At 32.7% G+C, this 25570-nt stretch overlaps 1 protein-coding gene across 11 annotated transcripts in view; it reads left to right on the forward strand.

Annotated features, from left to right (window-relative positions):
- NBEA (neurobeachin) overlaps positions 1-25570 on the forward strand; it is a 689522-nt gene that overhangs the window by 198619 nt on the left and 465333 nt on the right. For 8 of the 11 annotated variants that reach the window (XM_045473789.1, XM_045473805.1, XM_045473824.1 and 5 more), the window contains 8 exons: positions 6779-6860; positions 7794-7917; positions 8748-8940; positions 10728-11744; positions 13499-13716; positions 16513-16666; positions 22595-22603; positions 24936-25116. In XM_045473789.1, the coding sequence (XP_045329745.1) occupies positions 6779-6860; positions 7794-7917; positions 8748-8940; positions 10728-11744; positions 13499-13716; positions 16513-16666; positions 22595-22603; positions 24936-25116 (1978 nt within the window). The remainder of the gene's footprint in view (positions 1-6778; positions 6861-7793; positions 7918-8747; positions 8941-10727; positions 11745-13498; positions 13717-16512; positions 16667-22594; positions 22604-24935; positions 25117-25570) is intronic. The other 3 variants (XM_045473797.1, XM_045473880.1, XM_045473872.1) reach the window with 1 other exon arrangement.

Genomic DNA, 25570 nt, shown 5'->3' on the forward strand with positions numbered 1-25570 from the left:
ATCTGATATCAGAATTAATATGCATTCATTATAGAATTTTGGAAAATACAGAAAAACACCAAAAAAAATTTACTTCTGGTGTCTCCATCAGTACTGAATTATATATAAAGTTTTTTGTCAGCTCACATACACATACAGACACACATACAAAAAACTCATGAAATATCATCCTTCCCATAGCTTTGGGTTCTCCTTTTTGCACTTAACAACATACTGCAAATATTTTTATTATAAAATGTTCATCATAGTTGGGAGGGCAAAGTTTTCTGGTAAAGGGCCAGACGATAGATATTTATAGGCTTTGTGGTAGTCTTAGTTTGTCTAGACTGCTGTAACAGAATACCACAGACCAGGTGGCTTATAAACAACGGAAATTTGTATCTCACGGTTTGGGAGGCTGGCAAGTCCAGTATCCAGGCACTGGCGGATTTGGTGTTTGGTGAGGACTCACTTCATGGTTTATAAACCATCTTTTCACTGTGTCCTCCCATGGCAGTAGTGTCAAGGGAGTTCTTAGATTTCTTTTATAAAGGGTCATAGTCTGACCTTCATGAGGGTTCCCAAGCCCTAAACACCTTCTAAAAGGCTCCACACCTCTTAATACCATGACATCGGGGATTGGTTTGCAAGATGAGAATTAGTGGGGACACAAACATTCAGTCTCTAGCAGCAGGCTTTATGGTGTCTGTGGGACTACTCAGCTCTGCCCTTGTGGCTCAGAAGCAGTTGTAGACACTGTGAGACAAATGGGTGCGCTGGCCAATAAAACTGTATTGTATCTGTTTCATTTTATATCTGTTTACAAAAGCAGATGGTATCCTGGATAGTATTTTGGCCTCAGGTCTGTAACATTACTTTCAGCTGTTTTATTTCATCTTTTTTTCCGTTTTATCTTATCATCATTAAATTTAAGAGTAAATTAAAAAACTCCTTTGACTGCTCTGTTTCTTTCATTTTTAAGCCTAATATTACAACTTTGTGTTATTCATTCATCTAATTACATGATTTGTAAATGCTTATCATCCAGAACACTGGGTATTACCGTAGTGTTTTTTTTTTAGTATTGCTCCAATATTTGACCTACAAAACTGAATAAGCATTAATAATAGAAAAGCCTACCGTATACAAATCATCTTGATTCTGATATTATATTTCCCTAATAATAGTAACTGTTTTGGAGGGTGTATTTCCTGTGACAGTCACTTTGGTGTAAGTACTTTTCGTACATTATCTCAGAGTCTTACAACAACCCTATGAAACTAGATTTTTTTGTTGTTGTTGCCTTTTTAAACAAACGGAATCACAGGTTAAACAATTTTTTTTCTGTGTGTCACCATTAATAATAAATGGTCATAAGATAGGCAGATTCCATAATGTATGTGCATAAGGTAAAAAATGTCAGAATCTACCTTTGGTGGACAACATGAAAGTCCTCTGAATCAAAACTGTGCTACAATATCATATTAGAGCTCTTTCTATTTGTGTTTCTATCTTGGTTTTTTTAGACTAATCCTTCTCTGGTTGATGATGTCTATACATGTTTTTTAAATCATTTTTTGCCTACATGAATTTCTAACCTTCTGCTTGTTTTAACCAATTAGTGTCAAAAGAGTAGAATGTCTTTGTAGTTAGTGAAACCTTATATTAAAATAAGAATGTAGCATAATAATATATTATGTCGAATTTGAAAAATCATTAGGTACTTAACCTTAAAGTAAGAACATATGTATTTCTATTAGTTTTCTTGAAAAAATGGCTCAATAGCAAATGCAGCAGTATTTTTACCTACCATCTATACTCATATGCACACTCTTAGTATCCAGATTTTAGTCTCTAATGATATTCTACACTAAAAAAACCAAGTTGTTGCTGATTCCGTGTCTTAGGTGGAGAAAGTATGGATAAGTTTAGATCTTCTGATATTGGATATTGGATGTTGCAGATAAAGGAACTAACTTACAAGGTCTCTAACCAATTTAGCTGTAATATATGCTTTTAAAGTAGGATAATAATCATGGTTAATTGGAAAGATGGACTAAATTAATTATACTCTAAAAAAGGAAAACTTAACATAAGTATACAAAAAGTCAAAAAAGAAAGATGGTTATCATATGATTGGGTTGCACTGTTGATCCCATAAAAAAGTAGAAGGGGTCTTAGCATAAGCTTTAGTACCACTAACAAGCCATATTATTAGACTGCAGGATGGTGGATGACTAATTCTGGATTACCAAAGTTAAAAGATTGCACCATTTTGGAAGGTAGCATCAGGTCACAGAAAATTAAAACTCATGTGATAGGTTTGAACTTAATTCTCATTAACACAGTAAGTGAAATTTAACTGTAACTGGAAAACTCAGCCTCAAAACCTGAAGCTTGAGTTTGATTATCCTTGTGAGTAAGCATTGAACAGGGCCTACATCCCTGGCAAGAATGATTTGGTTGATAATCTTTAGTTTGAAAGCTCTTTTACCTTCATTTCCATTTTGGTTTGGGGAAATTAACCCCAAACAATGTATCAAAATCAATATCACTACAACTGTAGGAAAGTATAAAATGAAGCACAGAAATAATCAAGAACTTTGTGAAGCCTATGATCTTGGTAATGATATTTTAGCATATGAGGTTTTTTTAAAGTTTTTGGAAGGCCAGTTAAGATAAGGACTATGTCACTGTCATCTTTAAAATTCTAAATCTGGGGCACCTGGGTGGCTCAGTTGGTTAACTGTCAGACTTTGGCTCAGGTCATGATACAGTTCACGAGTTCGAGCCTCACTCATTATCGGGCTCTCTGCTGTCAGCACAGAGCCCACTTCAAATCCTCTGTCCCCCTCTCTCTCTGCTCCCCCCCTGCTTGTGCTCACTTCCTCTCTCTCTCAAAAAATAAATAAATAAACTTTAAAAAACAAAGAAATCTCTCTTTTAAAAAAATTCTAAGTCTGGTAATGCCTATAATAGAATAAATAACAAATATTAAAGGACAAAGTAACTAAGACCTTTTGGCAGGATATAGCAGATACCATTGTATAAAAGATGTAAAGATCTATCTCAGTTATTCTGAAAATTTTTAAAAATTATTAAGGAAATACCCTGTCTCTTAGTTTTCTGAGGTGAATTTATTCTTATAGGTCCTATGCTAAGACTAAGAAGTAGGCTTTAGTGAACTCCTCTTTGAAATAACTCAAAATTATTTTTATATGAATACTTTCTGAGAATTACATTATTTGCAAAATTTTTATCTTAAGTTGATTTGCTTTATTTTTGCTTTTTTATTCCATCTCTAAATTATGGATAATTATATTTTCTTAATACTTGTTAGGACTCTCAAACATACTTAAAAATATAATTTGTTAGATTTTAAAATATGTCTTGTAAGCACAAAACTAGATTGTTCTGTTTGATATAGATCTTAACAACACTATCTGATTATTTACTATATTAAGTATTGGGATATTAATTTTACCTCATAGGTTTGGGTTTACTATTTCTCTTTAAATATTGTTCCTATAATTCAGTTAAATATTAATGTAGACAGAGGCAGCCAAGTGTGGGAACTTCTCATCTGAAGAGCTCAATGTCTTACAGAAATAATGAACTGATTTTTTTTTTTAGTTTCAAGTTTTTATTTAAATTCCATTTAGTTAACATACAGTAATACTAGTTTCAAGAGTAGAATTTAGTGATTCATGCACCTAGTGCTCATCACAAGTTTTGTTTTGTTTCGTTTTGTTTTGTTTAAACAAAAATGTGTATATATGTATTTTGGTTACTTTATCTTTTTCTGTTAGGGTATAACAGTTTCTGAACACAAAATTTTTACAAGGTGGTAGCATGCTTAAAACTTATAAAAATGAAACCCTTTTCTCAAAATTATAGACTCTCATAGGTGGACAGTATGTTAAATATCTTGTTCAAATATTCTTTTCACAGATAAAGAAACTAAGTGAAAAAAGTAATACAGCTTGTTCAAATTATAAAGATACGAAGATTCTCTGACCCAGATACTTACAGTGGCAATTGGGTGTAACGGTGGGGTCAATAGTTTGCCATTTTAAGAAATAGCCTAGTACTACTTTTGTCTTAGAAATTGAGCCTACTATCTAAAATGATTTATACATGATGAAGCTGGGGAGTGAGTACGTCAGAGAGGAAGCTTTAACAACTCCTGCTTAAGCCTAAACTCTTTCTGTGGCCCATGAGTTGTGAGATAATTCCATTTATAAAATAGAATTTAAATGTATAATGCTAGGCTCAGATCTGTGTATCTAAATAACATATTTATCAAGTTACTTCCATGCTTATAATTCATTATTGTTCCTCAGCCCTGTCCAAAATGATTAGCCACTAGTCACAGGTGGCTATGGAATTCTTAAAATGTGGCTATGAATTGAGATGTGCTCTAAGGCTTAATACAAATTGGATTTCATGTCCGTATCTGGCTCTGAACCCTTCCTACAATTTTGGTTTTGTAGGGGCTGGGATTAGCTTCCTATGCGTATCTGTAATCAATACAAGTCAAACTCTCATGGCCCATCTTGAGTCATGTCCTTTCATTACAATGTTTATATCTATATTCATCTCTCCTTATTTATATCTCCTTATTTCCCTCCCTCTTGTAAAAACTCATATAGGTTCTTGGGGTGCCTGGGTGGCTCAGTTGGTTAAGCTTCTGACTTCAACTCAGGTCATATCGCATGGTTTGTGGGTTCGAGCTCTGCGTTGGGCTCTGTGCTGACAGCTCAGAGCCTGGAGTCTGCTTCAGATTTTTGTGTTTCCCACTCTCTCTTCTCCCCCACCCCCTGCCCCTTGTGTTCTATCTATCAAAAATAAATAAACATTAAAAAAAAGGAACATGTATTTATGCCTGTCTCGACAATTAATTGATTCTTGAAATAATAGTTCCACCTAGCATCTATGTTTCTCATTCCAACTATGTAGCAGAGTGTGGGCACATAAATGGTTCTTAATAAGTACATGCTGAGTTTCTAAATATGTTTTTGTACTTAAAAAACTCATACATGAATATGTTACAATTTTCAAAACACTTTCACATATAGAGCCTTCTTTGATCTTCCTAGCAAGTTTATTAGGTAGGCAAGACCATTATTATCCTCATCGTTAGAAGATTAAATACAGACTTAAAAAGGACAATATAAAATTGTAGATTTTTTGGGATAAATATTATTTTCTTTGCAATGAGGTTTCTTATTTTTGGGGTGAGATGGTTTTAACTAATCTTCATCATGGAAGAGTGTGGCCTGATCTTTCCCAAGCTTGTCTACAGTTATTTTTAATCTGTTTGTAACCAGAATTTTAGGGATGTGGTCCACTGGGCTGAAGGGCCACACCAGGGCTTTTTTGGGCAGACTGGTGTGAAAACTTCTTGTATGCATACAAAACCACTGAATGTTCTTTGGTATTTTCAAATTCCTAGGATTTGCAAAGAAATTTTTGTCCCATGTGTCTGCTCCATCTGATTAGTAGTGCACGTCTGTAGTGCAGTATTCAGAAAATCCTGAGGCACTGTTCAGTTTCAACAACAAAGTGTTTGGTTTAAACACAATTATAGGCGTGAAGGAGAGAGGTTCTTAAACCCTGTATTTATCATTTTAGTAACGGTAGGTTAGTTTTAATTTCAAGGCAATACCTTTTTGATGAACATTCCTAATATACATAAGTCAGTTTTCTATCTTTATCTCCTTTTTCTTCTTTCTCATTTCTGAGCAGAAGGTCAGAAAAGTGCCTATACTGGATATCATGGTCTTTTTCTAATCAGAAGGGATCATTTCTGGCTCGTAATTAATTCCCTTTCCCCATCCTCAACTTTCATAATAATGGCTAAGTACAACTAGGCTCTCAACTAACTTTTATGGTTTCTCCATAGATATTGTACCTTACTGTAGGCTGAACTGAACGTTTCATTCAGAACTTAGCATATTAATTTAAACAGGAAATTAAATCAGTAATATAAAATTATATTCTTATTAAGTATAGTCTCTTTGGACTATACTCATGCAAGAATAGGTATACACAGGCTAAAGCCTAAAATACAGTGAACAGCCGTATGTCCATTATTTATATATAATTCAGTTATCCATTCTTAAATTTAACAAATGTTTGAATATTGGCAGTGTGTCAGGCATTGTGCTGATTGCTAGGAATATAACAGTGAAAAAGATGTGTAAGAATCCAACACTCATAGAGACTGCTAAATTTTAGTGGAAAAAATTAGAAAATGTTTTAGAATTCTGTTTTTTTCTTTATTTGGTTAATTTCGTGTCATTTTTTTTTTGTTACTTCAAAAAATAAGTTTAAAGAAAAATTCATTAGTAAATGACAAAGAGCCACATTTCTAATGAAGGCTTTTCCTTTATCACACTTCATTTTGAAGTTGAGACCCAGGCTCAGACATTTTTTTTTATTGCCTTACTTTCTAAGTTTTTTAAAATTAATGACATAAGAGTCAAATGTTTATACACCATAAGTTTGCTAAGGATGTACAGTGTAAGGGTATTTCAAACAGAGTAATTCTTGGGTTTCCTAATTAATCTTTCCTTCTGTCAATACTGGTTTGTTTTTGTCTTTATCCATAATAAACAAAATTTGAAAACTGAAGAATTAAAGAGTTTAGAAGTTTCAGAATGACTAGAGGACCCTTAGAAGAGAGTTTCATTTGATTTTGACAGAATTGACATTTTTTGCATTCTTTGTATATCTATATTTTTAAATTATGATTTAAATTATTTATTAAATGAAATTCAAATTCTTCATCTTTCAGATCTTGACAGAGCAAGTATGTACTCAAGTTGTACACAAACCACATCCAGAGCCAGATTCTACAGTGAAAATTCAGAATCCAAGTGAGCAAATAGCAATTTAAAAAAAATATATATATGTATATATATATATATATATATACATGCTATACCTACAGCATAGGATATATATATATATATATCCCTGTAACTTATCTACTGTGTAACTGGAAGTATGTAATTCTTAATTCCTTTCACGTATTTTGTTTGCCCATCTCCCTACCTCCCTCTCATTTGACAACCAGCAGTTCTCTAGTTCTGAGTGTATTTGTGGGGTTTTTTGGTTGGTTTGTTTGTTTAGATTCCTTCCACATGTAAGTCAAATCATGGTATTTGACTTTCTCCCTCTAACTTATTTCTCTTAGCATAGTACTCTCTAGGTCCATGCATATTGTTGCAAAAGGCAAGATCTCATTTTACAACTAATATCCTAGTGTGTGTAAATACCACATCTTCTTTAGCTGTTTATCTGCTGATGGACACTTAGGTTGCGTCCATGTCTTGGCTATTATAAATTATGTTGCACTGAACATAGAGGTGCATATATCTTTTAGATTTAGTTTTTTGTTTGCTTTGGGTCAATACCCAGTAGTGGAATTATTGAATCATAATGGTAATTCTATTTTTAATTGTTGAAGACCCTTCATACTGTTTTTCACAGTGGCTGCACCAAATTACATTCTTACCAACAGTGCAGGAGAGTTCCCTTTTCTCCACATCCTCACCAACACTTGTTATTTCTTCTTTTTATTTATTTTCTTTAGCTATCCAAATGGCAATTCTTTATGTTAATGCAGTAATGACATGATAACATGTGAAACTAAATCGAAACTTTTCCTAACCACCTTAATCATAGTTTACCATAGTTCATAATACTTCTAACTCACCTACCATAGGGCTAAGCTGAAAATGAGGAAAGGTTTTTGAGTGGAAGATATGCAGTTGTAAATCTTGACTTTTTTGTGTGCGTATTCACAGTGATTCTTAAGGTGGTGGCAACTTTGTTAAAAAACTCTACACCAAGTGCCGAACTGATGGAAGTTCGTCGTTTATTTTTATCTGACATGATAAAACTTTTCAGTAACAGTCGTGAAAATAGAAGGTAAGCAATTTCAATACTCTAACAAAGCTTTATTCCGTAATTATTTTCTCTCCTTTATTTTTAGTCTCTTTCAAAAAGTTTTTCAAAACTTTCCCATGTTGCTAAATACTTGTAATTCTCCGAAAAGGCATTTTATGTTTCTTTGATCTAATGTACGTTCATTATACTTACTTTTATATTTTTATTTGATCATGTGGGTATTATATTTTAATTGTGGATATGAGTACACATATTTAAGATGCACCATTCCTTCTGGTGATACCTGTGTGTTGTAATTGTGTTGGAGTTGCTCATATTCATCTCTGCTTTTCTCAGTTTCTGTCCAATAACTGATTATTGTGATGCATTTTTAAGTTAGTTAAGACATGGGGTACAGTCTAGGGCTGTGGGTGATCCTGAGTCTTCAACAAATATGTATTGAATGTCTGGTATGTATCAAGCACTGTGCTGCGCACAGATTGTCTCCGTGTTCAGTCTTGGCACAATTTAATGGGGAAGATAACAAGAAAAGAATGATTAATATGTAATGTATTAAGTGCATTGTGAGTGCTACAGGTGATGAGGAAGTAGAGAAACGATAACTAAATCTGACTGGGAGAGTTAGGAAACCAATTTGAAATGATAATTTGGATTTTTCCAGGTAGAAAAATGGGAGAAAATCATTCCAGGTATAGAATATAGAATGTGCAGAATGACTGTGCATCTTGCTTTACCTAGGTCAGATCATATTTTCACTCTTTATCTAAATTTAAAAATAGTAAATTCTAATATAATTCAGGTATTTTTAATGAGGTGGGATTTTTTTGTTTTTGTTTTTTTTAACCCACTAGATGCTTATTGCAGTGTTCAGTGTGGCAGGATTGGATGTTTTCTCTTGGCTATATCAATCCTAAAAATTCTGAGGAACAGAAGATTACCGAGATGGTCTACAATATCTTCCGGATTCTGTTGTATCATGCAATAAAATATGAATGGGGAGGATGGAGAGTCTGGGTTGATACACTCTCAATAGCTCATTCCAAGGTAAGGAGATGTAGCATTTTATATCATCAGGGTTTCAGCTGTGGATTCAATGGCTATAAACACGCATCTGGTGCCATCTTGTGGGCATTTTACATTATGGCCGATTCCTTTATCTCCACTTTCTTTAGTGTTTTTGGTTTTTTTTCTCTCTATTCCGTAACACTGTTAGAGCTTGAAATATTTTATAGATCATTTCATTGAAACCCCATGTTTATGAACCAGGGATTTTAGACCCCAGACGTAACCCCACATACGTTTTATAGCTCGAGTCTGAGCCAATAGTTCTTTTACCTTAAATATATCTACTGGTTCTTAAAAGAATATTTCATGAAATACATGCTGAAAAATACTTTCTGAAAAGTAATGAGAAATTGCCTTTATTTCCAAGTGAATCATGAATAAGGGTTTAAGTTTAGTGGCATTTTTAATTGCATTATCTTTCCTTTTTAATTCTAAGAATCTATATATCTGTATTTTAAATGTTACCTGATCTTTGGTGAGAGAAAGTAGTGAGTTAACATGCACATTTATGTACACATTAGATTCTGGAAAAATCAGAGTCAAGATTTCTCATTATGTGGTGTCCTAGAAAAAGCGTGGGTGTCAGAAGTTTGGCTTTTAATCCAGTCTGTGCCACAATTCAGTTTTGTGACTTCAGGAAATTTGTATAGTCCTTTTGTGCAAGGGTTAGAAAAATGTTCTTTTTAATGTTTTTTTAACCTGTACAGATAGTAAATATTTTAGGTCTTGGGGGCTGTACAGCCAGCCTCTGAAGCAGCTATTTAACTCTGCCACGTGGTGTGAAAATAGCCATAGGAAACGTGTAAAAAATGAACATGGCTGTGTTCTTGTATAACTTTACTTACTAAAACAGGTGATAAGCACGTTTGATTCATGGGCTATAGTTAGCCAGCTTCCACTTTTAGGACTTGATTTCCTCTTCTGTAAAATAAAGGAATTTTTGTATCAACATAATCTCCAAAGGAAGATCCCTCTCAACCTAAAATCCATTGTCATTTAGGTCAATATCATATGTGCCTATAAGGAAAGATTTTGAACTTTATTATTTTCAATTTTAGAAGAGCTTTTATTTCTGTTAAAACTTACATTTTATAATGTATTGGCACCTTTTATCATTAACAAATTTTAAAATACTACTTGATAAGAAAAACATTTCATGTTTTATGAAAACATATATTTCATAATTATTCTTAAACAAGCCATGTAAAGTAACCCATTAGTCTATATAAAGATAAATTTGTGATGTTTTAACAGTTTAAAAATGTACGTATTTATAGATATGTGTGATTTTTAAAAATCTCAATTGGAAGTAGGCACACATAAATAATAGATGGTGAAAACTGATATGGTAATACTTTGGATATTATATATATTATTAGCCAATTTTCTGTGTTAGCTGAACTCAAATATGTAGGAATTCAACTGGCATATTAGGTTAGAGTAACATTGAAATACTCAACCTAAAAGAAAAGATTACTTCACTTAAAACTTTAATGTTGCTAGTTTACTTAACTGTTTTTGGACATTGTATATATAACACACACACACACACACACACACACACACACACACGTATATAAAATAAGTCATATGTAACTATTTTTGACAATTACTTCCAATTACTTAATGAAATTTAAGATTAATATGTGCTACATTTGAAATCGTAATTTTGATACCATTTTCGCTATTAACATAACTTTACTTGTATTTTTTTCTCCTTGGTATGTATATGAAATGCCTTAATGTTTTCTTTGCTTATTCCTAAGGTCACTTACGAAGCACATAAAGAATACCTAGCCAAAATGTATGAAGAATATCAGAGACAAGAGGAGGAAAACATTAAAAAGGGAAAAAAGGGGAATGTGAGCACCATCTCTGGTCTTTCGTCACAGACAACAGGAGCGAAAGGTGGAATGGAAATCCGAGAGATGGAAGATCTCTCACAAAGCCAGAGCCCGGAAAGTGAGACAGATTACCCTGTCAGCACAGACACTAGAGACTTGCTCATGTCGACAAAAGTGTCAGATGGTATTCTTGGAAATTCAGAGAGACCGGGAGGTGGTGTGCATGTGGAAGTGCATGATCTTTTGGTTGATATAAAAGCAGAGAAAGTAGAAGCCACCGAAGTAAAGCTTGATGATATGGATTTATCACCAGAGACGTTAGTAGGTGGAGAGAATGGTGCCCTTGTGGAGGTTGAATCTTTATTGGATAATGTATATAGTGCTGCTGTTGAGAAACTCCAGAACAATGTACATGGAAGTGTTGGTATCATTAAAAAAAATGAAGAAAAGGATAATGGTCCATTGATAACACTAGCAGATGAGAAGGATGAACTTCCGAACAGTAGTACGTCATTTCTCTTCGATAAAATACCTAAACAGGAGGAGAAACTTCTTCCTGAACTTTCTAGCAATCACATTATTCCAAATATTCAGGACACACAAGTACATCTTGGTGTTAGTGATGACCTTGGATTGCTTGCTCATATGACTGGTAGTGTAGACTTAAGTTGTACATCAAGTATCATAGAAGAAAAAGAGTTCAAAATCCATACAACATCCGATGGAATGAGCAGTATTTCTGAAAGAGACTTAGCGTCATCCTCTAAAGGGTTAGAGTATGCTGAAATGACTGCTACCACTCTGGAAACCGAGTCATCTGGTAGCAAAATTGTACCAAATATTGATGCAGGAAGTATAATTTCAGATACTGAGAGATCTGACGATGGCAAAGAATCAGGAAAGGAAATTCGAAAAATCCAGACCACTGCTACAACGCAAGTGAGTTATCCTACGTGAGTTCTAAAAATGCATTGGACAGATCCTGAGTTGTTAGCACTACGGCAGAGTAATTTCCGAACAGTCACATCATGTTTATACTTAATTATGGCATTATAGTAACTTTGGGAATCACGTGTTATGGTAGTATATATACAAAAGAAATTTAAAATATCTGAATTATATTTCCAACTCCACCACATTGTGTCTGTGTACCTTTGTTGGGCCTCTCTGGGCCTGAATTTCCTTATACAGTACAAGTGTTTGTACCAGATTAAAATATGACCTGGAAGGGCTCTACCCGTTCCCCTATTTTGTGACTCTGTGACTAAATTTACACATTTTGTACTCAAGATCTTCATTCTGAATACTTGATTAATTTTAACCTTTTAAGCTTCAGGCCCAACCCCGTTGTGTGGATTATAGCAAAGAGGACTTGGAGCCCAGATTGAACTGATAAATGAAATGAAAGGGAAGGGAAAAGGGAACTGTTATTTATCAAGTGCCTACTATGTTCCAGGCACTGTGCTATATGTTTTCAGATTTAATCCTCACAACCGCCCTGTGAGGTAGGTAGTATGGCTGAGAAAATTTGGACTTATTAGCAGTGAAAATTTTCTTTACAACGATGTGGCTAGGAGTCGTGGTTATGAGAAAATTAAAGATTCTTAGGCCTAGTGGTGAGGAAATGTTAGTGCTGCATTTCTGGCCTCACCAGAGTAAAGCTAAAAATAGATGATGTTTTCTGATATGAATTTAAATTGTGGAGCTTTGAGTTTTAAGACCACTTCCTTATTTTCCAGGCTAAATTACCTTATGATTAAGAATTGAAGAATACTTTTACCATTAGTGATTTGGGTTTTTGGTTGTTCTCTGGGTTTTCCACTCAATGTTTCATACCATCAAAGATAAGGTTAACATGTTTCCATTAGAATTGTATTATAAAGAGTAAACCATACGTTTCTGGTGTCTTTGTACTCTAATAACAATCCTTACATATTCCGTGTGGGGAAGAAACCACAACAAACAAACAAAACATGTATTCTGTGTGTGGGAAAGCTATTTTTATTTTTTCTCTGTTAACTGCCAGTTTCTATTTTTGTGGCGGTTGTACTACCATGGTAATTGGAAGGGAGTGGGGATATTGAGTTAGGTGAAGATTTAAATGAAAGGAAAGCATAGTGCGTTGTTTATTGAGCATAATAATCGCTAGGCTTGCCTGGTTTTCAGAGGTTGTAGGTATTTTTCTGGTTTTCTAACTTGTCAAATAAATGTACTATTTTTCGAAATTGAAGTATTGTGAGTAAAATAGACTTTTGAGTTAATTTCAGTATGTTCAAGTAATATTTTTAATCTTGTGTTTCTAAGTATAGTTAGTTGATGACATATATCCCGTATACTTCAATTTTAATTATATGCTCACTTTTGTAAGGGACACATGTATCTAATATGAAGACTCCATAAACAAAGGTAAAGAGGACTTGGTTTTCAATGTGAACCCTGGTGTTAGACTTGAAGTATTTGATGTCCTTGCCTGGTTTTTGAAACAGAAAAATAAAAGTAATAATAGTAGCCTCTTCAGCTCAAAAAGGTTTCTGTCTATGGAATCACCAGATGAATAATATGTGTAAAATAGATTAACCTATCAAAGTTACATGCAGGAGCTCTCCTCACTCACTTGACTATACTTACTGTTTTCTTTTTGAAATCATGTATTTCTTTGGCAGTCTACAGAAGTTCACCTTTTCTTTCTCTAGGCTGTTCAGGGTCGGTCTATTACACAACAAGACAGAGACCTCCGAGTTGACCTAGGATTTCGAGGCATGCCGATGACTGAGGAACAGAGGCGCCAGTTCAGCCCAGGTCCACGCACCACAATGTTTCGTATTCCTGAGTTTAAATGGTCTCCAATGCACCAGCGACTTCTCACCGATTTACTGTTTGCATTAGAAACAGATGTACATGTTTGGAGGAGGTAGAAATATTTCTTTTCTTAAGACAACTTTCACTTAAGACAATGACTATTTTAAATTACTGATCCATAGTGAATTATATCATTGAAAATCTCACAAATTGAACTTATTAAAAATAATCCAACATGGGGCACCTGGGGGTGGCTCAGTTGGCTCAGTGTCCAACTCTTGATGTCAGCTCAGGTCATGATCTCCCGGTAGGATTCAGCCCCACAACATCAGGCTCCTTGCTAGCAACGTAGGGCCTGCTTGGGATTCTCTCTCCGTCTGTCTCTCTCCCTCTCTTTGCCCCTTCCCCGCTTGCGCTCGCTTTCTCGCTCAAAATTAATAAACTTAAAAAATAATCTAACACTAAAACTTTGTATAGAAACATGAGTATTTTCATAAAGGTAAGGTTATAAAGCCTAGGGCTCAAATCAACAGGTATCCAAGAACTTAGGACAATTAAAAAGTAAAATTTTGAAACCTGGCATTGCCTATTCTGTGTATAAAAGGGATTTAACAACAAAAAGGTTAAATTTTGGTTCAAAGCTGCTTCCACATTTTTTGTTCTTTTTCTGTTAAAATTAATACCATATACTAACTTTTTTCTGGGTAATAAAATTATAACATAGTGTTAAAATTTAAAATCATCTATGACATCTGTTTTTAGAGCCTTTGCCCTTGAAGTCGTTAGTATCAGTTTATATGTAATCACCTAAAGAAAACAGTCTGCATAAATTAAATCATTACCCTGCTTCACTTTCAGTTGATTTTCTAATAGCAAATATTTGACAAATTAAGCAGTTACAAGAGTGCGTGCGCATAATTTCAGAAGTTCGTGGCTGGAACAGAGTACCCTACTGTCATTGACTTAAACAATCAATGGCGTGATGTTCTCTGGACTCCAGGAGACTTCTCTGCTTCTCCTAATTTTCTTTCTAAGATTCAAGGTGGCTGATTCAGCTCCTAGCACCACTAAAACATTGGAAACTTGCCCAGACTGGAAGGCAGTGTCTCTTCTTCTTCGTCCTTCATCCCCTTGTTCCTCCTCTCCCTTTTTTCCCTCTTCCCTTTCCTCTTTTTTCTTTTCCCTGTTTTCTTCTCCTTCTCTTTCGCTTCCTTTTCCTCCTCCTCCTCCTCCTCCTCCTCCTCCTCCTCCTCCTCCTCTGCTACTTTTTCCTGGTCAAGCTCCTTACCCTCCTTTCTTCTTTTCTAAAAGAAGCCCTCAGGAAATCTTCCTCTCACCTCTCACATGCCAGAAGGCAATCACCAGCAAAAGGGAATGGGATTATAATGACTGGCCTATATAGAGCAATACTGGTTAATAACCTCATAGCTGAGGTAAAGCCAACCTTTCCTGTACTTGATCTAGCTCAACAATAGAACAAAATCTAGATTGTGTTAGCAGGGAAGAAGGAATAACTATTATGGAGGACAGTCGATGTCTGCTATAGAAAGCTTTTACTTCTAATTTTATTTGACCAGTTTGTCCTTAGTCTACTCATGTGATAGAAACAATGGTCTTTCCATTGTTAGTGTTGTGGTGTTTTTTTTTTTTTTTTTTAACGTTTATTTATTCTTGAGACAGAGAGAGACAGAGCATGAACGGGGGAGGGGCAGAGAGAGAGGGAGACACAGAATCGGAAGCAGGCTCCAGGCTCTGAACCATCAGCCCAGAGCCCGACGCGGGGCTCGAACTCACAGACCGCGAGATCGTGACCCGGCTGAAGTCGGACGCTCAACCGACTGAGCCACCCAGGTGCCCCATTGTTAGTGTTGTTTTATGCTAAATTACCTGGGGATGATAAATAAGGAAACTGGAACACAGTGAAACACATTACTGTTAGCATGACATCAACGGAGATATATAGTGTAACTTCGTAATTAGAATATTAGTAGTCCTCAAATGAGTGGTACTCAACTTCCCTTCCTTTAACATAAGATGGATGCATAACATACACACAGATACCACATGTTTCTGTTTTCATGCGCTCTCGTAAAATTCCCCAAGCAGAATTTTACTTAATTTTTTAAAAGCACTTATTTTTAGGATCAGGCCATACAGCTTGACATCTAAAAGATCGTAGATGATAGTTTACAATTCTGATGAGTGAGAATCATTGACTTAAAATGGATTATGGAATAACCTCTTTTTTCCCATTAGAAAACAGTTCATATTCCTGACAGACATCAAACTAAAGCAGTGTATGTTTTTGGGTATCTACATTGCATGTTTTGTGTGGGAAACTGCACTGATGACCTTTAAGGTCTTTTACCTTTTTTAATTCAGTAAGTCCTTGAATTTTTACTATTCATTTATATTTTCCCATCATGTCACTTCTGTGACTAGCAGTACACATTTTCAGTATGGCTGGTCACAGGTGGGGCTCCAGTCTGGTGATAAAACAAACAGAAATTACCTGAAAGGTAAACTTGGAGTTAACTATCCAATTGTTCTAAATTACCTAAGGATAGTAAATAAGGAAAACTTATTACAACACAAAATAACAAGCTTTTGTGAAAATACTTTTTAGGCTAAATTCATTGACCTAATATAATTTGTCTTGAATCTAGTTAATGTACTGTATTTTTAAAGCAGAAACCCAGTAACGAATTAATACACTAGGATACAAAGAAACCCTCCCGAGATGAATGTTGTTTTTTGCAATATGGTATCTCAATTATAAATTGTTTTCTTTTCTAATAATTCCATTTTAAATTTGCCTAGCTCTTCAATAATTTTTACTTTGTAAATGTTACAAGTAGCATTAAGCTAAGAAAATGTTCACTTGTGTTTTGTTTTTGTGCTATTTTAGCCATTCCACAAAGTCTGTAATGGATTTTGTCAATAGCAATGAAAATATTATTTTTGTACATAACACAATTCACCTCATTTCCCAAATGGTAGACAACATCATCATTGCTTGTGGAGGAATTTTACCTTTGCTCTCCGCTGCTACATCACCAACTGTAAGTACTTTGCTTCCATCTAGTGGTGTATTTTATAATTACCTGACAAGAGCATGTCCACAGTATTCTGTGCTCTAAACATAAGGATTTTAACAAGACATGTTCACCTAAGGAAACTTTTTCCCTTTTCTTTCTCTTTCATCAGTGTTGCGTTTCAGTTATGTGTGTTTATGAAAATACTAATCTGGCAATTTTGATGAGTAATTTGAAGAAGAGCCATAACTATAAGTGACTTAACATTATTTTCTATATACTGCCTATCTTTTCAAATATATAGTAAACTTAAAATTTTTATTCTGTAACTCTTGAAGTTCTAAATACAAATACATGGTTATTGTGTAAGTAAGTAGAGTCATAAATCTAAATTTAGAAAAAAACATTATTAGTAATGCAGAATCTTACGTGAATTACTTGGAAAATTATTTATAAACAATATTATTTTAAACTGTATATGGGAGTTTTATATTCCTGTTCTCTGAGATGTAATCTTGAAGCCAGAAATTTGCTTTCAAAAGGGAACCAAACTAATGAATTCTTATTTAAAACTCAGGCACCTCAGATAGAAAAAATATAAATAACATACCATTTTTAAGCTATCTGAACAATTTCATAATCCTTAAAAACCTCAAAAAAAATTTTATAGACATATGGACTCTAATAGCATTTGCATCTCACTTTATCTACTAGTTCAGCATTTTATTTAAAAATATATATAACTGTTTTTCATTCTATATAAAACATTGAAATGTATTAATAAGTTTGAAAGGCATTTAATTGTATATATTTAAAATATAATAGGTCAATGTTAACTTCATATTTTAATTGTAATGTTAAAAATCTCTGATTTCTATTAAAAAACCACATTCCATAGCTACTTGCTCACATAGGAAAGAATGTCGAACTCTGCCTCTCATATTGCCTGTGTTCCTGCCACCATGTTGGAAACTAATCCATAGCTGTGGAAAGTATGCTCTTTCCACAGAGAAACATGTTTTTGTTGTTGTTAAGATGTCTTTTACTTGGTGTGGCAGTGTTTCCAAATTAATCTCTGGCTTTATTTCATCATTAACCAGCTTTTCCTACGTGATTCCTTTTCTCTCTGTAGTTTTGTCAATAGCATCCCCCCCCCCCCCCCACCAAAGGAACATTGAAAGTTAAATATTGGCAGCAAAAGCTTGTATCCTCAACATTTCTCCCCCCTCACAGGCACATACGCTTTGATTTCATTCATGAATTTATTCAAGAAGTCTACAAAGGCAAACAGGCTAGTTCAAGAGGGAGTGCAGAACAGTTCATCATTATTAGAGCCTTAATTGAATTAGCAAGTAAGCAAGGAAATGGAGCCAGGAAGAAAAATAATTGATGGCATGTGAGGGATGTGGATATCCTGTGAGATTAATGTACCATCTCTTCTCTTTAATCTCTGATTTCCTCTGGTGATTTATACAAAATTCTGGTAAATTGGGAGTCATATATGATTTTCTAAATGCATTCTAATATTGAGGCAGGAAGAGTTTTTTTTCCCCCTTCTACACATTCAAAGCTGAATAAATCAGTATTTTCTCCTGGCATTTTTTTTAATCATATAAAATTCTTTAATGTTTTTTAAGCAGTCATTTTTTGTCAAGAAATTTTAAAAGGTTGTATTGAAATTCATTTTATAATATTTTAAAATTTTGTGCAGAACTGGAAATGATCTCTATAAAATTAATAGTAGGTATTTGTATAGGTTTGAAGTTTGCCTGTTTTTATTTTATAATGAATATATAATGAAGATATTGACATTTTGATAATTTCAAATTAATTCAAATTAATAATTTCAAAATTATTACCTTTGTAGTTTGGATCACTATTATTTTGCACTTTGAAACTACTTATTGCTTAGACTGTTCATAACAGATTTAGGAAGTCATTCAATTGTAGAAATTTTTCTTCATTGTCTATTTCTCTATCTTTCTGTCAGTTTGGTCCATTAACTGATTGTACCTATGCCTGGTTATACACCATAGCTGATTTTATGTTCTTTGAATAAATTGCTTCCTTAAAAGATCCATCCAGAACCTTTTCTCTCACTTCATGCTAGTAGAACTCTGATTGGTGCTGACTGCTGGGTATTGTTTTCTCTTACTTGATTGTGTAATATTCCTGGTAAAAATTGTAATGTAGTAGAGGGGGAGAGTTTGGAAAGAAGAGATTGAATGAAGAATAAAATTAGAACTGGATAGGGAGGTTTTTGGCTTAGATTTAAATGTAAAACTCCAAAAGAGAATTTTGGAAAGAATAAGTGAAAGAGGAAACATTGGCAGTGTACAGATTAGCAAAGGGAAACATTGTTATGTAGATGCCATTATAATTATAATTAATTTCAATCCTAGATATATAAAGAGAGAAACTTTGAAACTGGTGTTTAAGTGATCTCATGATTTTGTTTAGGTTGGTGTGATTTTAAAATGCATATATGCATAAATGAATGAATAAATATGAATAATGGTGGATGGCTGTGGCTAGCAAACTTTTTCTCTATGGGTCAGATGATAAATATTTTCAGTTTTGCGAGCTATATGGTATCTGTCTCAACTTCTCAACTCTGCTAGTGTTGTGCAAAAGACAGTTATATAAAGTTATATAAAGGAATAGGTACGGGTTTGTCTCAAGAAAAATTTATTTATAAAAAAAGGCAGTGGGACAAATTTACTTGTGTGTCATAGTTTACTGACTGCTGACTTGGAGCATCATCCTTACATAAAATTCATAAGTTTAACATAGTATAATGTTTCAGTATGAAAACTTTATTACTGACCATTGAAAATTCAGTAATTAGAGCTTAAGATAAACTCACCCTTTTCTATTAAATAAGAACTTAAATTTGACTTACTCAATATTTTTTAAAGTTTAATTTTTAGAGCAGTTTCATTGTATGTTGTGGTCCTTATGTTCTATTAGAAGATATATAATTTTCACACTCAGCCATACTAATTTTTTCTAGCATTTGACGTGTCTAATGTTGAAATTGTATTTAATTTTGAGAGGGTAAGTAGAATGCTAAGTATTCTTTTTTATTTTACCAAGGTCAACAGTAACACTAGTTGTAATTATTTCTACTAACAATGAACATGTGGACACAGAAATTAAATATACATATATGAGATACTTAAATACACAAATATGAGGTACTCTCAAATATGAGCTATAACAATAAATATATGTTACCTTTACATTAAAAACTATAAAAGACAGGTAAAAGCAATCAAAGATGGTCTAAATAAATGGAGACTATACCATGTTTATGGGTTGGAGACTCAGCGTAACAGGGGTAACACTTGTCCCCAAATTGGTATTTAGACGTATCGCAGTTACTATCAAAATCCCACCAATTTTTTTGTAGATATAAAGACTATTTTTTACTTATTTATTTTTTTACAAACACTATTTTTTAAAAAAATTCACATGGAATAGTTAAAACAATTTTGAAAGACTCATTATATATTAAATACAGTAGCCAAGACTGCGTAGTATCTTAGAAAGACATAGTTCAGTGGAACAGAACAAAAACACAGAGATAAACATCCAACATGCACAATTTTTTTCCTCAGTCAAGGAAGGATAGCTTTTTCAAAAACAGGTTAATGCTAAGTTTTCTTTGTCATTCTCCATTGAAATAAATCATGATACAAAGTTCAACTCAGGAATATGTGTTTCCCATTTCTCACATAAAGATGGGTGTCAGGATAACTATGGAAACTTCTCATTTTCATCTAACAGACTTGTTCCCCACTGTTAGTGAGATTCAGACACAATCTGAAATTAAGATTTGATATAAGATATATGGATTTTGGCATAAAATAAATCTGTATTTTAACCTGGGTTCTACCACTTCCTAGATAGGAACACACTCTCAATCTCTTATTTATGAAAATGTGTTAATTATACTTATCTAACAGGGGGTTTGTGGAAATTAGGGTAAGTAATATGTGTAAAGCTCAATAGTTGGGGAATGCTCCTAATGTTTCCTTCATTTACTTGTTTTTGGAACTATTCAGAATTGTATCATGATAGAATAATTTTCTCATTTATAAAATAATCCTGTCATATTCAGAATCCTAAAATAAGATATTTGAGACAAATTTATTCATGATGCGTGATTTATTTTGATGGCCAAAGATTAACATGATATAATCTTTTTGTCTGCTATCCCAGTGGGATTAGCATAGTGGTGGTCTGTTTTCTGCCCTGTGATCTTATAGGAATATACTATTTCACACTAAGGATAACAGTTGTGTATTGCTGTTGCAGTATCATCACGTAAGAAAAGTTGAACTGTTTAGATAAATCTTAATTGTAAGCAAATATTTTAGTAGAAACTTTAAGGAAAAAATATACTTACATCATATTTATATTATAGTGAACACCTTGAACTTAATATTCATTGAAGAAGCAGGACTTTTGGAATTTCAGTTTTGCCTAGGTTAACTATGTGGCATAAAAATAAATCACGAAAATAGTTTCAAGTCTCTAAATTAGATCGGTGGTTTTAACTTCAATAGTCACAGAAAAAATGTAAACCTCTTTTAGTATGTAGTTTGACCAATCTTTGGTTTTGGAAAAGGGCTTTATTTTTGTTGTTGTTGATTTTTTTAGAGTTAATGTTTCTATGACTAGTCAATTGAATCCTCTCTTTCATTCTCTATACATTGTTAAGTTGGCCAAGAATGAAAAAAAGGAGTTGTAGAAAAAAGAGAAGCAAAGAACATGGATCAATTACAAATTGCATAATCACTTCGTGATTTTCAGTTGATTGTTTTGGTCAGCCCTCCAGAACACTGAATGTTTAGAATTTAATTCAGTGTCTTGTACGGTTTCATTTTCTCTGTTAAAGAGAATAACAGAGACTGATATTTCTGGCTTTCCTAATAGTTTCATAATAAAGAAAAAAGAAGAGTATTTTCTGTCAAAAAATGATGATAAGGTCTTGAATTTAGTTTACATTTAATTATCGTTATCAGAATGTGTGGAAAAATTAGTAATTTTTCTTTTGTTTATCTCATACGTTAGTATTTTCAGAAGGCTTATATGCATTTTCCTATACAGTGTAACATGAAAATTGTGTATTTGAAATTTATGCTCACATATATTTGCTGTCAAAAATCAGAGAATAGGAACGGTTGATGACTTTTATTCTGAAACTTAATTCTAGCCAAACTTTTGGATATATTGAATATAATTCTTAGTTAATATTCTGAAACTTAGTGTACTATGTAATTAGCTTAGTTCACATGCAGGCCTCATTAGTGTATCTATCAGTTCTTTTCTAGCAAGGGAAGTGGTTTTTAAGTTATAATCACTACAGTATTTTATTCTTTAACTCCTGGAGATTTAGATCTATAGGAAAAACTCCAAATATTAAAAAAAAAAACAAATTATAACATGATTCCTTAATGAAAATTCTGGAAAGTTTGTATAAATAGTTTATTTACTTAAATCATTGCTGCCTAAACCAGTACTGAGGTTAGGGCTTTTACAGAGATACCGTATTAGTTTATTTATTAAAATACCTTCTTAGGCATCACCTGGGAAAATATATTTATTTTATAAAATAGACTATGCATAACTTCTAGTATATGAACTGTACATATATATATATATTCATATATACTGGTATATATGAATATATATATATTATTTGGGCAGAGTTACTCTAATGAAAAAAATAAATATTAGTCTAAATATTTGATATTTAATCTTAATCATATGTAATTTATAAAAGAAATATCTCTTCTGAGAACTTTGCTTTTAATAAAATAATCAAATATAATTTTTAAATATATTATTTTGTGTTTCAATTTTACATTGTATTTTCATTTAATTTTAATAATTTCCTTTTCTTGTACTTTTTTGATCTGTTGTCTGTTTTGTCTAATGCATGTCCAGGGTTCTAAGGTTAGTATTACTTCAGTAATTTTCAGGTTTTCAGTTTTAAGTTTTATTTTTGCTTATTTATGAAATTTTTGACTTGGTTGTATTTTGAGTTTCCATATCATCTTTAATATTAGACATATCTTTGGTATATTTAAAAGATTCATTAAAAGGATTTTTTTCTATGCATTGATTAACTACTATCTTATGACCCACAATAACCTTTAGACTAAACTATTATAATGAAAACAAATTTCAGTCGTATGTACAATCAGATGTTAATTGGTTCCGTTGAAAGGAGATTGGATGGAATATATGTTATTTTAAGATTCAATAATAATCATGTGAGTGATCTTTATTATTAAATATATGTTATAATGTTTATATAACATTTCATCAAAGTCACTAATTATATAGATTTAATAAGAACTCCCTTTCTGGTTATTTGTGTTAAGAATGCTTTTTATTTTAAAATTTTATTTGGTTAGGTCAAAAATATAATTTTGCAAATTACATGGATGATAAAATTTTGTTTATAATTTCTGTATGTAATTCAGTCTTAAAAATGAAAGCATGTTTTGAAAGCTAGGCTTAGTAGACCAGGAAAGCATGAAAATAAGACCATTAACTAATAATAATGAGTTAGATTTCTTATAATTTCAGTAATTCAAAATGATGAATTTCTTTGAGAATCCATCTATAGATGTCCTAGAATCCTAATATTTTTGAAAATTTATTTAGAATATTTGATAGACCTAAGCAATGGCCAGATCTTCCATTCCATATTGAAACACATTAACTGAGATTTAAAATGGGTCTTATGTGAAATTATTACTTTTTTTTTTTGCTTTTATTATAAACTATTGTATTGTGATCTCAGATTTTTAATTCCTGCTGTGAAATAATACTGTGTATCAATGAAGTGCTAGGAAATACGGAATCTGTATTTAGGAAATCCAAGTAATCAATTATTTCTTTACACCGTGGATACTGATTTGGCACAATGTAAATCAAGTTGAAAACAAATTTTTGTCTATTTTCTAGCTCGTTTTAGAGAGAATGGTTTTAGAACTATTTTGCTGTTAAATGGAAGGAAGGTTGTTACATTTTATACTCCATTTAGAATCAACTTTAGTTATGTAGTGCTTGCAGTAGTCACCTATCATTTTTATTACCCATCTTGTGCACAAGAAGTGTTTTAAGAGGTTTTGTTTTTTGTTTTTTTTTTTTTCCAATCAGTGTTTCCTGCTGACATTTCCATTTTAATGTGAGCAGGAATATGTTTAGGTAGAATGATGGGCATAAACAATGTCCAAATGGAACATTAAATATGAGTAGATACCTATAATATATGCTTACCTTGCAGTTGAATTTATCATCTGGTGAAGAAATAAGGTTAATCAATGTGGTTAGTGTGCCCATTTTCAGAAAAATTAAGCAGTAGTATTTTTTACTTGTAAAGCCCTTCTTTTCTCTGTCCCTTTGTGGCACTGAGAAAATGAGGCCTAGTTACAATGAACCTTAATAATCAAAATGTTATATAATACAGAATGAAACGTAAAATACAGTATGTTGCTGTTGCTTACGAAATACACAGTTAACACATCTCAAAGTAGTACTTCGTAACATTCCCTTTGAAAGCAGGAAATTATATTTTATCATAGTGTTTTAATGAAAGTATAGTTGTACCTAACTAGGATTCTACTGATTCTTCTCATTGCTAATGTCTTATGGGCTACAAATTAATATCTGTAGAGGAATTAATAACTTTATTGATTATTTTTACCCTAGAATTTCATTGTATGTATGAGATACCCAGTGGCTTAGTTTATTCTGAAATGGGTAGGAAATTGTCATATGTTCTCATCTGACACTTGTTTCATTTTGAGGCCCACTGGAGCTGCCATACATCTTTCCTATTACTTATCTTACATTTATAGCAAAAAGAAATTAAAGCATATCTTTTTATAAACAGGAGTGAAGATTTTAGGAAAGTATCAATTTTATATCTTTGGTAATAAAATAAGACAAAAGTAGTAGAAATATAGATGTGTAATCATTTCTAAGTATCTTTATGGAATGATCTTAAGTTTGGAATATAGTTTTTTCAAGTAATGACATTTAAGTTTAACCTTGATTTAAAAAATGAACTTTTCCTTTATTTAAGGATAATTCACAGGCAAACTAATTAAATTTGATAACCAGCTCTTCTGATATATAGAATTAGTTTATAATTTATAATTTATTTTGTTTACAAAATGTACTAAATGTGCTGAACTGCTTATATATGCTATGTGTGAATATGTATTGTATTTCCAAATTTTAAACAAGACTTAAATCTTCTACTTTTTTAAAGACGGAATTGGAAAATATTGAAGTGACACAAGGCATGTCAGCTGAGACAGCAGTAACTTTCCTCAGCCGATTGATGGCTATGGTTGACGTACTTGTATTTGCCAGCTCTCTAAATTTTAGCGAGATTGAAGCTGAAAAAAACATGTCTTCTGGAGGCTTAATGAGACAGTGCCTAAGGCTAGGTAAGTCTGTTAAGAATAACGGTGCGTGTTAAATAATTACCTACACATTACTTTTCTGATGTTCTGTGGTACATAAAGTATTGATGATACAAGTTAATGATTATGGAGTAGAGATATCACCTTGTAATTCCTAAAAATTGCTAAATTAAAATTATGGTATCTTCACATTGGAGATTTCATGAAATTGATCATCTTTAATAGATTATAATTTGAAATGAAATCAAATATATTATGAGTTGTTTCAAAATCAATGGGACTATAACATTTTTCATTGAAATGATTGTAATGTGAATCCATTTAGGACTTGTTTTGGTAAACTAATACAAAGGTAGTTGTCCTGATCCACAAATATGTCAGAAGACCAGTGACATAATTCGTACACACAGAATGCTAGTTGATAACACTGACTATGCCAATATCACTATTTCTCACAGTGAGCAGTTAACACTGATAA

This window comes from Leopardus geoffroyi, chromosome A1 (genome assembly GCF_018350155.1).
Source record: "Leopardus geoffroyi isolate Oge1 chromosome A1, O.geoffroyi_Oge1_pat1.0, whole genome shotgun sequence".
Taxonomy (NCBI): Eukaryota; Metazoa; Chordata; class Mammalia; order Carnivora; family Felidae; genus Leopardus; species Leopardus geoffroyi.